This window comes from Sturnus vulgaris, chromosome 3 (assembly GCF_052056855.1).
Source record: "Sturnus vulgaris isolate bStuVul1 chromosome 3, bStuVul1.hap1, whole genome shotgun sequence".
In the NCBI taxonomy this organism is placed as follows: Eukaryota; Metazoa; Chordata; class Aves; order Passeriformes; family Sturnidae; genus Sturnus; species Sturnus vulgaris.
Genome location: NC_142245.1, coordinates 38,473,673 through 38,487,018, shown reverse-complemented (window position 1 = coordinate 38,487,018; position 13,346 = coordinate 38,473,673). Strand labels below are relative to the sequence as shown.

At 44.8% G+C, this 13,346-nt stretch overlaps 1 protein-coding gene across 1 annotated transcript; it reads left to right on the top strand.

Annotated features, from left to right (window-relative positions):
* Window positions 1-3,965: 3,965 nt before the first annotated feature.
* On the top strand, window positions 3,966-13,204 carry LOC106853010 (epoxide hydrolase 1-like). Its single transcript, XM_014876048.2, has 10 exons — window positions 3,966-4,149; window positions 5,481-5,504; window positions 6,338-6,551; window positions 7,357-7,537; window positions 8,267-8,497; window positions 8,862-8,991; window positions 9,296-9,510; window positions 11,275-11,383; window positions 11,717-11,842; window positions 12,802-13,204. Exons 1-10 carry the CDS (start codon window positions 4,121-4,123, stop codon window positions 13,001-13,003), a joined length of 1,461 nt encoding a protein of 486 aa, XP_014731534.2. The 5' UTR covers window positions 3,966-4,120; the 3' UTR covers window positions 13,004-13,204.
* The last annotated feature ends 142 nt before the right edge of the window (window positions 13,205-13,346 follow it).

The window sequence follows — 13,346 nt, the reverse complement described above, 5'->3', positions numbered from 1 at the left end:
GTGTGAGTCTGCCATGGTTGCATGTGACAGCAGCTGTAAGGCTCCTACTTCACCCCTGTTACACTCCAAATACCAAAATCCAGGAATTAAATTGAAGGTTCCTTTACACTAGTTGGCACCAAGAGAAATCCCAACTAGATACTCTCAAGAGGTAAAAAATCACACAAAAGCTGACTGGCAAAACAGAAAATAAAGGGACTTTGGCAAAAGGATTAAATATTACACCATATTCAACATAAAACCACTGATCATAGCACTCACTACTTAGCATTAATTTAGTACATAGCATTTCCTTAGTCCATTTCACCTAGAAACCTTTAAACCAGTGAGACCTTATGTTACACAACTTCTTGTGATACTTGTTGGACTTCTAAATTGAGTTCCAAACAAAGCTTGGCAAATTCAATTTAGGCCACCTTGCCTTTTGGACTCCACTATCTTCCATGTCTAGGTATCCCTATGACCCAAACAAATACACATGTCCCAAATCATCACCTTTATTCCTCCCACCAAGCTGGTTTCAGGGAGATTCCCAGAACCTGTACTCACAGAGAGAGAAAAGGTCATTGGACACTATGGGAAACAACATACACTGCAATTCTACTAACTAAAATGATCTGGATAGCCTCAGGGGTGGGAGTCAAAGATAAAATAACATTCATTCTAATCTCCTCAGCATATCATTTTCAGGGTCATGATTTCAGACCATAAGCCTTTTCAACTTAACCAAACCCTTCAGCGGTTCCCCAGACTAAATCTTTCTTTTAATCCTTTCCTGTCTACACCTGGCAAGACTCAGGAGCTGGGTTATTATGGCCTCTAGTGATTGATTGATTGATTGATTGACAGCTCAGCCAGGCTGGGGGGCTGGGGGCAGGACACTGTCTCACCAGAAGCAAGGCCTGACCCATCTTCAACCACCCACACTCCAGCACTGGTTTGAGACACTCAGCTTATCCAGCCTCTGACAACCACCCCGTGTCTCAGGACAGTAGACCAGAACCACTGCACTGGGACCTTTCCTCTCCTGCTCCAATCCAGTAGATAGAGAAGAAAGGAAAGAAGTGGAAAGCTTAGTGAAACTCCTCTAAGGGGCAGCTGCTATTCACAAATCTAGTTAATATTCCTTTATGAAGTTCTTTCCCCCCAGCACCTCTTGTGTCCAAAAAGCACAGGACAATCAGACTCTGGGGGTTGGGAGCTCATGCAGCAATCTTTCAGCACCCAAGGAGCCAAGCAGATCATCCATGATTCCCAGTGTGTTCTTGGAGGTGACATTTCCCTTCTGTGAAGTTTAACATTATCTAATATTAGACAATTTACACAACTATTTTTGATACTTGAACTTGTCAGCTGGAGGTGGTTCCCAGAGGTTGTTTTTTTTTCCTCTTGGGTCTGATCTTTAAATTTTGGAATGAAATACAATGATCTGGGAGAAAGCCAACAGGGTATCAGCTCCGTCTTGGGCACTGTTACGGATCCCACACACTCCCAGTACTTTTATCACATGTTGGAGCAGAGAGAGGGATCAGTTCTCCTCACTCTAACAACTTTAAACTTTTCATACAACAGTATGAAATAGTATGGTTAAAAGACTAGAGTCCTTTACCATATGCTTTCTCTTCAGAAAGCTTTATATCATTTCCCCACTAAAATTAAAAAAAAACCTCTGACCTTGTAACTTAATTAATTTTGTTGCAGGGTGTGGTATTATTACCTTCAGCTCTGTGGTTTGATATGCCAGTTCCTTGACAAAAGGGCACAGCTGAGGGTGAGTGTCCAAGGACACAAAATAATTATGAAATCTATCATGACAAATCAACCACATGCTAAAGATTTCCTACGTGCTGTTTGAATGAAAATGGTTTGGAGAGTGGCTATGCACACCTAAAACGCTACTCTGCATAGAAGTTTTGACCACCCTAGATTGGTCACCAGTCAAGCTTCACATGGCACCTCAGAGTGAGAAACACTGTCTGAATAATGATGGTAAAGTGACAACGGTTCATGGCAGAAGGCACTAATGGTGCCCCTTCACATTCTGAAATATTTCCATCCAATGCCATCCATGACACAGCCTGATAGCAATGTGGTTGTTCAAATCCAAACTCATGTCCTGAAGCCAGGGAAGTCACAGAAGTTGCAGCAGAAAGGACAGCCGGGTACGTGCAGTCTCAGAGTTGAAGCACTGTGTTGAAGGAGAGGCAGGCAGGCTGCACCCTACTCAGGGCTTGCAGCAGAAAACAACAAAATGGAAGCAAGTTAGCACCAAGAGGTAGTAATCATCAGCTCTAGAAGCTGGCTGGATAATCAGAGGTAACTGTTTATGGGGAAGAACTTAATAAATATTTCATTTTGAACGACTGTTGACTCCCCAGATGTGGAGGTCTTGGGAGTGTTCCGCCTGCCTTTTGCCATGGGCAATAGATTCATAAACATCAGTCAATAACTGAAGGAACATATGTGAGTCACTACTTAGGCACATTACAAATTTTTGATTTAACAACATTCTGATTTAGGAAACTCACAGCTTTATTGTGGATTTTATGCAGTGTAAATGCTTCTTTTACTATGTACTTGCCTGGAAACATAAGTTGTTAACATATAAAAGCAAGAAAGCTGTGTTTCATTTTTGTTCCTCCTACTCTTATAATCCTCTCTTTTGTTTATAAAGCCTTCCACTAATGTCTTTTCTTTGGAAGCTTAATAACAGAGACAGCAGAGCAGAAAAGAATCTCTAACTAGAGGCTTCTGAGAGACAGAACAAAGTAACAGAAGGATGAATATCAATCTTTCTAGACTGGAAGCAAATAAAATCCTGGTGACAATCTCCCTGCCACTGCTCTGCCACTCGTGGAAGCACGAATAGTCCTTAGCAAAGTACATGCTTTTGTTGAAAATGCCAAGTGGCAAAATACTGAGCATACTGCATAATACGTCAGTGATTCACCTTCCTCTTTCACGTGTGATTTCTTCTTTCCATACTGCTCTCCTGCTCACTTTCCCCCCACTCAAAACTCCTTAGGCTTTGCACTCTCATTCACCCAAGCTGTCAAATTCCTATGAAGGAGAAGCCTTTATCCAGGACTCTTTTACCAACAAGGAGGAAAATGAAATCTAGGTATCTGAACTAAAACATAGCATTCATTTCTGTAGAAAATTTAAAACCGGACTTGTCCTTTATGTTTCGGCAGCAGCTTTTGCTGCTGCAAATCATGGGTGCACCTGGAATAAGCCAAGTGACAAACAGGTTGCAAGGGACACCTGGAGGTGAGCTCATCCCAATACCTGCTCAGAACAGGTTCAGGTATGTCAGATTGCTCAGTGCCTTGTTCCTGTCAAATTTGAAATGCCCCCAAGGATGAAAATCCCACATCCTCTCTGGTGCCCTGTCTCTGCATCTGAATACCTCAGTGGAGGAGTAATTTCTCCTCATATCTAGCCTTAACTTCTCTTGTTACACTTTGTGTCCTTGCCTTTTGTCCTTCACCTGCTGCTGCTCCTCCAGGATGACTCTGGATCCTTTTTCCCCTCAGCTTTTCAGAACTGGCTAACTGTAGACAGCAATGAGATCCCATCCTTCACTCTCTCCTCTCCAGGATGAAAATACTTCTTCGCCTTCCTCACACACCCCATGGCGCAGCCCCCCAGCAGCTTGGTGGCCCTGCACCTCCAAGGCTGGGCCCACTCCTGTCTGTCCTCTAGCAGCAAGGCCAGAAGTGGCTGTGGCAATCCTGAAGTGCCCTCAGGAGAGCTGAGGAGAGTGAGGAATCCCTTCCCTCAGGCTGCTGGCTGAAGTTCCCTCTCTAGGGCTCGGTGCGGGCTCACAAACCCAGCTGGCCTTTGCTGGCACAGCCTGAGCCCAGCACCTCAGGCCAGCCTCTGCAGGGTCGCTTTCTGTACCCCGGGCATCCAGGCGCGCTGATATAGCACGGGGCTATTCCTGCTGCCTGCAGGACTTTGCCAGTTTGCAGCAGCACACTCAGGCAATAGGTGGCACTGATGGACGACGTAGTTTGGGTTGTCCCCGAGAAAACGTCACTGCGGAAGAGAAAGCCGGAGAGCACACACTGGGATTGTGTCCTCACCCGGAGCAGCAGCCAGGCAAGGACGAGCAGACATGTGGCGGGACATCCTTCCAAACGCATGGTGAGATTTCCTCGGCACGGGGAGGAGGGACTCCAGACTGGGCTCCCTGGGGCTGGGGGGGACAAAGCCCCGGGAGGGACACCAGGTCATGGGAGAGTGGGAGCAGGCAGCTGAGCTCTCCTGGGCACGAGTGCAGAGGAGGTGTTGGTCCACTGAGCCTGGGTTTATGTGGCTCAGAGAGCTGCTTATGGGACAGGCTTGCTGTGCCGGCAGTGCAGGGCTTGTGCTACTGCCTTCCTATCTGGTGTCAAACCTCTGCTCACCGACCTCCAGGATGTAAGTGCAGAGGGATATTCCTACCTGTTGCATAAGCTATGTGTTCTTAGGAGCCCTGCTCTTCCGTATCTGGAAGTGATTTAAGGAAAAAAAAGCACACATAGGCTGTCCCTGCGAGTGTTACCAAATTGCCTTGGAGGCTACTGGGATATCCAGTATAGGCTCCAGGTTCTGCACTTCAGACAGCAGAGGGAAACAATTCTAGATGATAACAAACTCCCAATGGACTTGGTTTTTCATGGATTGGCAAGTCTTTTTCTTTTTTTGGCATTTGTTTTGGTTTGTTTTCTCAAAGGACTACAAATACCATACTGAAGAACTCCCTAATGTGGCTGCGTTCCACAAGGCACAGTAACAAGACTTCCTTCTATCGTTGCCAGATCTTAGATTATGCTTTTGTACCAGAATCTAGTAGGCTTAAAGGGAACCGAGGAGGATACTTCCTTTCTGTAGCAGGCAGTGGAGACCTAAAGGCTTGATATGCAGTCAGAAGTAGCTAGAAGAGTCAAAGGCTCAGCAAGTCATTAAACTCTGGACAGGGAAGGGTCCCACAAGCCTCTGTTGGTGCCAGCCCTGCAGTCAGCCACATGGCTGGCAGCAGAATAACCCTGGAGCTCGGAATTGCCCTGCTGAGGCCGTGCACCTATTGCAACACAGCAGTCAAAGTAAACTATTTTCTTGGCTGAGGTTACACAGCTGCTTGCAGGATGAAACACTGCAAGGACACCTATGCTGTTGTTTACTGCTTTTTATCTAAATTGTGCTGAAGGAGGGAATATTACGGCAACAAATTATCTAGCTAAAACACAGCCCAGAAACACTGTCTCTTTGTACAGAGGCAGTGCTTTGTGAGCCCCTCTCTGCCCGTGCTTTCCAAAGATGAGGAAAAATAATGGCAGATGTTGCCAGGTGGCTAAACAGGCTGTGTTCGCATCCCTGGGCAACGAGTGGTGCTGGCAGGGCACATTCTTTGCACCATCCACAAGGGAATGGGACATGGGACAACACAACACTATCAGATTGTAAGGATCTTTCTGTTTTTTGCCCTTTTGTAGGGAGAGCATCTTGTCCCGGATCAGGTGAGTAGAAGAGTTGTTCTGTGCTGCGGTCTCCCTTCCGTACTCTGGATGACAGCAGCAACAAAATCTTTACTCACAGCCCCCTTGCAGACTCCTGCAGGAGCCCCAGAAACCTCTACTAATGCCTGAGGGGAACTTGAGGACTTGAACACAAGGCAGAGGGATGGGAAGGTGCATTACATTTAGGACTGCATGTCTGTCAATTCCAGCTCTGGTAACTTAGTTCCCACACCTCAGGTCTGGAACCTTGCTGTTTAGAACACAAACAGGAGCACCAGCAGACACTCCCCACTTGGCACGTATGGGGGAGAACCAGGATTGCCCTAAGAGATGATTGACTCTGTAGGAGAGTTGTGTATGAAGCACTGGCAAACGGAGCATGTCCAGCACATCCAGCTCTCTTCAGCAGCTGAAGACTTTTGTTTCTCCTACTGCTTCTCAGCCCACCCTGTCCATGTAGTTTTTAGTCCTGGACAAGTCCAGCTGCTACTGTCTCATTCACTGCAGTACTTGCCTCAAAGTAGATTGGCCTGTATCCTATTGATTTTTGTCCCTCTAGGCATTCTAGTTCACCAGGAAAGGGACAAGGACGACTTGTCAGCAAGCCTGATTAGCAAGGACATGAGACCCCCTAAGAAGCCTTGGTAGACAGAACCCTGCCCCAAATCTTACCTGTGATCTTCAATAAAATCAGAAATGCCCAGTCCCTGCTGACTGTCTGGGATTTGTAGGCATTTGTCCCTGCTCAGTTCCAATGGAGCTGCAAACAAGCCTCAACCTAAGTCCATTTGAAATTGCTGTTGTTGAACACAGGCAATTTTGTGCCTCTGCAGGGCTTTTGAATATTCTCAGAAGAATGCAGTCCTGGTCCCTGTGGCTGCCCTGGGGGTTGGAGGGGTGCTGCTTTGCTGGCTGAGATCTGGACACAAGATGAAGACTATTGACATGGGCGATGGGTGGTGGGGCTCAGGTGAAAGGCCCCTCAAAGGAAAAGAAGATACAAGCATCCGTCCCTTCAAGATTGAGACATCTGACAAAGAAATCGAGGTACCACTGGCTGGGGGGTAGGAGGTGCAGAAAGCTGCGAGGGGGAGGCAGTTCCATCACCCACCTCACTGCTTCGAGGTGATGCCTTGGGAGTGACAGCAGGGCACTTCCATGTGCCAGGGCAGCTGCCCAGCCCCATTAGATGATGCTATGGCTCACCATTCTTTATGAAGGGGATTTGAGCTCCGGTCCATTGCAGTGTCTCCTAAAGATTTTCTAAGACAACAGCCCCTCTGTGCAAGCTGGGGCTTCTCCTGCAGAAATGCCACGCTTTGAGCAGCAGACTTTGACAGTGGGTCTGTGGATACTGGAGCAGGGCAGGAGGGCATTAGGACAGCAGTGGCACTAGTAGGGCAGGATTGAGGGGCTTCCACAGAGGAAAGGGTTGTAAGGCTGAAGAGGGATGGCATCTTTGACTGAGTCATAGCTCCTCTAGCCCTGCATGCCTGTCTCTAATTATCTGACCAAGTATCAGCCAGCAGATCAAGATGAGATTCTTATTCTCCCAGCCAGCAGTGCTGCCAAGCTCCTAGTGCCAAAAACCCTGAATGAGTTAGCAGCAAGCCAAGAGTAGGACCCAGAACTCCTGGGTACCCATGGAGAACTTGTAACCTGTAGAAAATTGTATTCCCATATAAACAAATCAGGAGGTCACGCAGAGTAGGGCACTTCTTCAGGAGGGCTTGTGGTGTCCCAGAGAGCAATACAATAGCCAGCAGAGCCAAGAGAGCCTGTCTGTGCCTGCCCTGGCACAGGGCACACGCCAGCAGCTGGCCAGCCTGGCAAGAAGGGCTCCCTTCCACAGGATCTGCACCAGCGCCTGGATCGGTTCCGCTTCACACCGCACGTGGAAGGAGCCGCCTTCCACTATGGCTTCAACTCCACCTACCTGCAGAAGGTGGTGGCCTACTGGAGAAATCAGTTTGACTGGCGCAAGCAAGTGGAAGTGCTGAACAAATACCCCCACTTCCACACCACCATTGAAGGTGAGTGGGCCTCTGGGGCTTGCATAGGTCTCACTCAGAAATGCACAGCAGGAAGGGGGAGATGTAAGAAGTGACAATATTTGAGACAACCTGTGCATAACAGCTTAGTGATACCAGTGAAATGTAACTACTGGAGGCTCTCTTATTAATAACCTTATAGGGATTACAGCCATTACACAGTGGCAATAAGATTAGGTCTGCTTCAAAATGGGCTTCATCTGGCTCTGAACTCGTGCTAACTAATGGTGAGGTGCTTTTCAGCCATTGCCTTGAAGCCATCTTTGAAAACTGCAAAATTTATCTAGACTGAGGCTGGAATATCCCTCCCCACCACCCAGGAGAGCTTAGCCAGAGCTAACATAAATGAGCTCTAGGTTAGACTTCCATCATGCCTTTTTTCTCTTAACTACTGTCATGTTTTTGCATGTATCTTACCCACATTATGCTATTCATTCAAGTGCAGCTCTACTTGTATACTCTGAGACCAGTTTCTCAGGAGATGCATGCTAATCTCCAGTGATCCTAATATCTCTGTCTCTATGTAAAAGATGAGACAACAGATAATATGCCATGTATCCCCTTTCAGCCAGGCATCTTCTTGCAGTGGCTGGTTGTGGATCTTCTGCTCCAGATGCTAATTACAGTTTTGCCACCCTCCTTCTACAGAATCCAGAGCAGAAACTGCGATGATCCCAGAGCTTTAATTTTTCTGTCTTGGATGTGTTGCAGGGATTGATATCCATTTTATCCACGTGAAGCCATCCTATGTTCCTCATGGTCGAGCTGTTCGACCTCTGCTGATGGTCCATGGCTGGCCCGGCTCCTTCTATGAATTCTACAAGATCATCCCTCTGCTCACAGAGCCAGCCAAGCACGGCCTCAATGAGGGGGATGTGGTGTTTGAGGTCATCTGCCCCTCCATCCCAGGATATGGCTTTTCAGAGGCCCCTCACCAGAGAGGTAAGCAATGAAAAGGCTCTGTTGGAATTGCAGTTTTGGAGTAAAACCTCAATCATCCCTGGCAGCCGTGGGTGCTGCAGTTTGTGATTGCAGATGCCTGCCTCTTCACTAAGGCACTTGTGGCTGAGGCTCTGGGGCTGGCTGTGGAGATTTGCAACAGTGGTAGTGGTAAGTCAGGTCTGATTTCGCTTTCCACTGAATTTCTTTCATCTTGTGTTCACTTTCTTTCCAAGGAAGGAAGAAAGACCAGCATTGCACACTGTCCCTTCCCACAGCTCCACACACACTCGCTCAGGTCACAGTCTTTGGCCAAGGGGAGGAGCACTAGCACAAACAGGTGTCCTGTGTTTCTCTTTACCTACAGAGTTTGACTCCATAGCAACTGCTCGGATATTTCATAAGCTGATGAACAGATTAGGCTTCAAGGAATACTACATACAGGGAGGAGACTGGGGATCTCGTATTACCACAAACATGGCTCAGATGCTGCCACAGTAAGTAGCAAAGAAAATCAGTGCAGAAAAGCTGCCTCCAGTTCCTACCCTACCTTCTGGCTCCATAGTCCTACCTTCTGTTTGTCCCGCTTCACATCCCCTTCTACTTTTTTTCCTCCATAGATAACCCCATACTGCATATTCATATGCTTTGTATTTTTTTTAATCACCATGAACCTGAAGGGCTTTATGTATTTGATTCACTCTAGTTTTTATCTCACAGCTGCAGTTAGACTTGTTTTCTAGAAAACTTGGAGACAGAAAATTGCTTGTTTTAACCTTCTATTCCTTCATTTACTTTTAGGTCTGTGAAAGGGCTGCATCTGAATCTTGTTTTCATTGCCAGACAAAGTTTGAGAAGGTTGATTTGTATAATGCTTGGGGCTTATGTTCCATGGCTTGTAGGCTTCAGTAGGGAAGATGCTCGACGTTTCTACCCTTTCATGCAGAAGAATGTGTATGATGTCCTGCGAGAGTCTGGATACATGCACATCCAAGCCACCAAACCAGACACTGCAGGTAATGCACCTTCTGTGTGTCTCTGTGAACATGGTACACTAACCACTCATGGTACATGAAAACAAAGGCCATCCAAATTTGAGAAGCAATGACTTTTGGTGACTGAGTACAAGACCCATGTGGACAATGAGTTCATGGGGACAAGAGACATGTAAAATGAAATTCAAAGAAACCACCTCAAAAAAAGATGGAGATTTCAAGTATAACTTTTCAAGGTCTTTTAAATAGCATGCCACTTGTCTTGGGAACTAACCCCTTTCCAAAGAGTCTCTCAAAAGTAAAACACAGAGTCCTAAATTTGAAGCTTCAAGAAATAAATGGGGCTGAAAATAAGAAAAATACCACAAGCAAGGAGGTGCAATGTGGAAGTTGCAGAAAGGTAGACAAAGCTCAAACACCTGAAAAGCCAGAATGCTGACAAGTGGATAAGGACTATGAAGAAACCTATGGCCATTTCATAATGCTTAAAGGAATTATTTGCATCAGTCCCCACTAGTCAGGATTCTGTGGTATTGCTTTCTTGAAGTAATCCCTCATCAGGAAAGATAGCAGAGCTGTCACAGGCTGGTGTCAGATTTGGTGACCAGAGAACAAACAGCCCCCATCCCAGCAATTCACCCAAGGAGACAAAGCTCAAACTGGAATGGCAACGAATTCCTAGACTATTGTTTGAAGTGATCACAAACCCAAAGAAATAAAAGGAGATAAGCAATATAACAGGTGGGAGGGAGTTATGGTGGTGGTGGTGTTTCTGGTTGCTTGAATGTTTTTAAAGGCCAAGAAGTGAAGATGTCCATAGAAAAATGAAAATGAGTATATCCACTCTCTGATCAGGAATCTGACAGAATGGTTTTAAAAAAGAGAATTGATTTAGAGGGGATAATATCACAGGGAAATAATGCTTTAAGAATCAGAGCTCTGGCAGAAACTTTAAAAAAGGATTAAAACTAGTTAACATAAGAATCCAAGCACAGGAATAAATCAGCAAGTTCCAGGAGAAGGAGAGAATCACAAAAATCTGTGCTGACACCTAAACTATTCTACAAGATCCTAACTTCTCTATGAATAAAAGTTAATAATTAGATATAAAATTGACGACTATCCAAGCTTTGGTTTATAAGTGACTGGTTGATAAAACCAGCCGATAAAAACTGATATCAACAAAGTTCAAAGAAGTTTAAGTGGAGGAAGAAAATCACAGTGAGTTAAAGTTTGGCTGCTGCCACGTGAGAAAATCTATGAGTCAAGGGTAGTGCTCTCAAAAATCAGCTGCATCAAAGATTAAGGCAATTAAGCAAACACTTAAAAAAAAAACAACACAGAAATCATTATCTTCATGATATTCTGAATCTGTTGCACTCCTGTTAGCCTTATTTCATTGCTATATTTTAGAATCAGAATACATCCCACCCTAAGCAGGACAGTGGTCCCAAATATTTCATCTGAAATTTCTTTCCACAGCGTCATCTCTTTACATCTGAATTTGCTCCTTCTACCACACATCACCAAGAAGACAATGGGATTTCCTTAGCTCTCAGCTTATTTTCTATAGGAATTATTGGAATTTGTAGCACCCTCAGTTACAGCCAGAATTCCTTTGCAGGGAATTTGTCACAAATAAAGTTCTGTAAGGGATAAATAAATACAGACTCTCTACTGAATTCTCTAGAAAACTCTGAACACTTCATGAAAGTGCAGTTTAACTTGCACTGAAGTATTGCAATGCCTGGCAACTGCAACAGCTCTTCTCTTCTCCTCAATTAGGTTGTGGACTGAATGACTCCCCAGTGGGGCTTGCTGCATATATCTTGGAGAAATTCTCAACCTGGACAGACAAATCATTTCTGTATCAAGATGATGGAGGCTTGGAAAGGTAAGAAAACAGATGCTATTCCGTGAGAAGTCTCATGTAAAGAATGACTGCTAAGAACTAATACGAGGATACAGGTAAAATAGTGCCCATCAAAGCTGGAATTTAAGGATGAAAGGCTGACGTGACAAGCAGTAGTTTACACTTACAGCAGACTGCCTGCACACTACTGCTTCCACACCTGGTGGTTTTGCTCTGGACACACATAGGTGCCAATTCATTTCCTGCTTGAAAATAAGTGGAGATTAAGAGGGACAGAGTTCTTCAGGGCATGAGCTCAGTACAGAGCACTGAGGAACAGCTTCTAGTTATATTTCTTCCTCTCTCTCTCAACAGCAAATATTCTCTTGATGAGCTTTTGACCAATGTGATGATTTATTGGGTAACATCCACCATCGTGTCCTCAATGCGATACTACAAAGAAAACTTTTCCAAGGATCCTGATCTAAGTGCTCATAACAGGTAATTACGTGGCAAGCTGCAAAGCAGATTTGCAAATGACGTTGAAACATTTGCCTGTATCAACAGTTAGATCAACAGCAAATTTATTTAGTTCTAAGAAAAATAAAACCTCGGATTCTTAATTTGCTTTTGATAAATATAGTTAAGGGTCACTTTACTTTTGCACCTATAATGCACACAAGGTTGCTTGCAGCCAAGGCAATGCAAAAGACTTACCAAAGCACCAAGCACAGCCTGGTGTTCAAAATACAAGTCTAGATACTTATTCTCCAAACTAATGTCACTTGTAGCTCAGTTCAGTAAAAACAAAACAGAAGATCATGGGCACATGTAACAGAAAAGTCAAAACTGAATTAGGAAGGCTATTGCTTGCCAGAGGATAAGCTAAGGACTAGAAGAGTTAAGCACAAACCTGGAGTAGCAATTTGGAGAGCAGTACTTGAAACCCAGCACCTTGTGACAGCTAGTACATTAACGTGACTCTAAGAGAGGCTGACCACAAAATGTTGCTGAGCAGACTTCTCCAAGTAACTGATCATCTAAACAAAAGGGGGAGTCTTTCTTTGTGGACTGAACCAGCCCACCTTTCCTCTCCAGAGTCATTTGTTATGCATTTAAGACCAAATACTAAAGCGAATGGGAGTTGGCTCATTTCGCAAACAGGTGTGGTATTTTGTCATTAGAACAACACTGCAGCTTAGAGAGGTTAAACTCAAAGAGGGGAAACATTGCAAAATCAACCTCTGTGCAAAGTTGGCTCTACTTTACACCTCTGCAGGTATAATCTTCTTAAACTCAATGATACCTAAATAGATATGAAGCTCCTCAGCTGAGTGCAGACCACAAGGTGCACTGCACAAAGTGGGCAAACTTCTTCAGCTGAATGTGTTACCAGAGACAGGATTTTATAGATGGCCCCCCAGGACTTGTCTCATCAATGCAATTAACATGTCTTTTAGGGTTGGCGTGTATGTTCCCACAGGGATTGCAGCTTTTCCTCAGGAAATTGTACACGTACCACGTGCCTGGACAAAGGATGTCTATAAGAACATCATCACTTACACTTACATGCCACGTGGAGGGCATTTTGCTGCTTTTGAGGAGCCAAAGCTTCTGGCACAAGACATCATACAGTTTGCCCAAAAAGTCGAACAGCTGTGAGGCTGCAGTTGAAATACATGCACAGAATGGAAGCAAGTTGTTCTACCAGTAGCAGATCTTTCAATTGGATTTGTTTAATCCCTCAAAATAATTACATATATAGAAACGAGCATTTTATTTTGATAATAATTGCACCACTGATTTTTTAAGTCAAGTTCTACATGCTTTCATAAGAAAAAATACAAACAAAAAAAATCCAAATAGCATCCTTTGTTCTTTCATTCCCAGCATCATATCATTTCTGCATTCATAGCTCAAGTATAATAGAATATGTAAACAGTTTATTGAAGTAACATTGCACTCATCTGAGGAAGAGAAGTGAAAGGAGCTGGTCAAGGCTTCT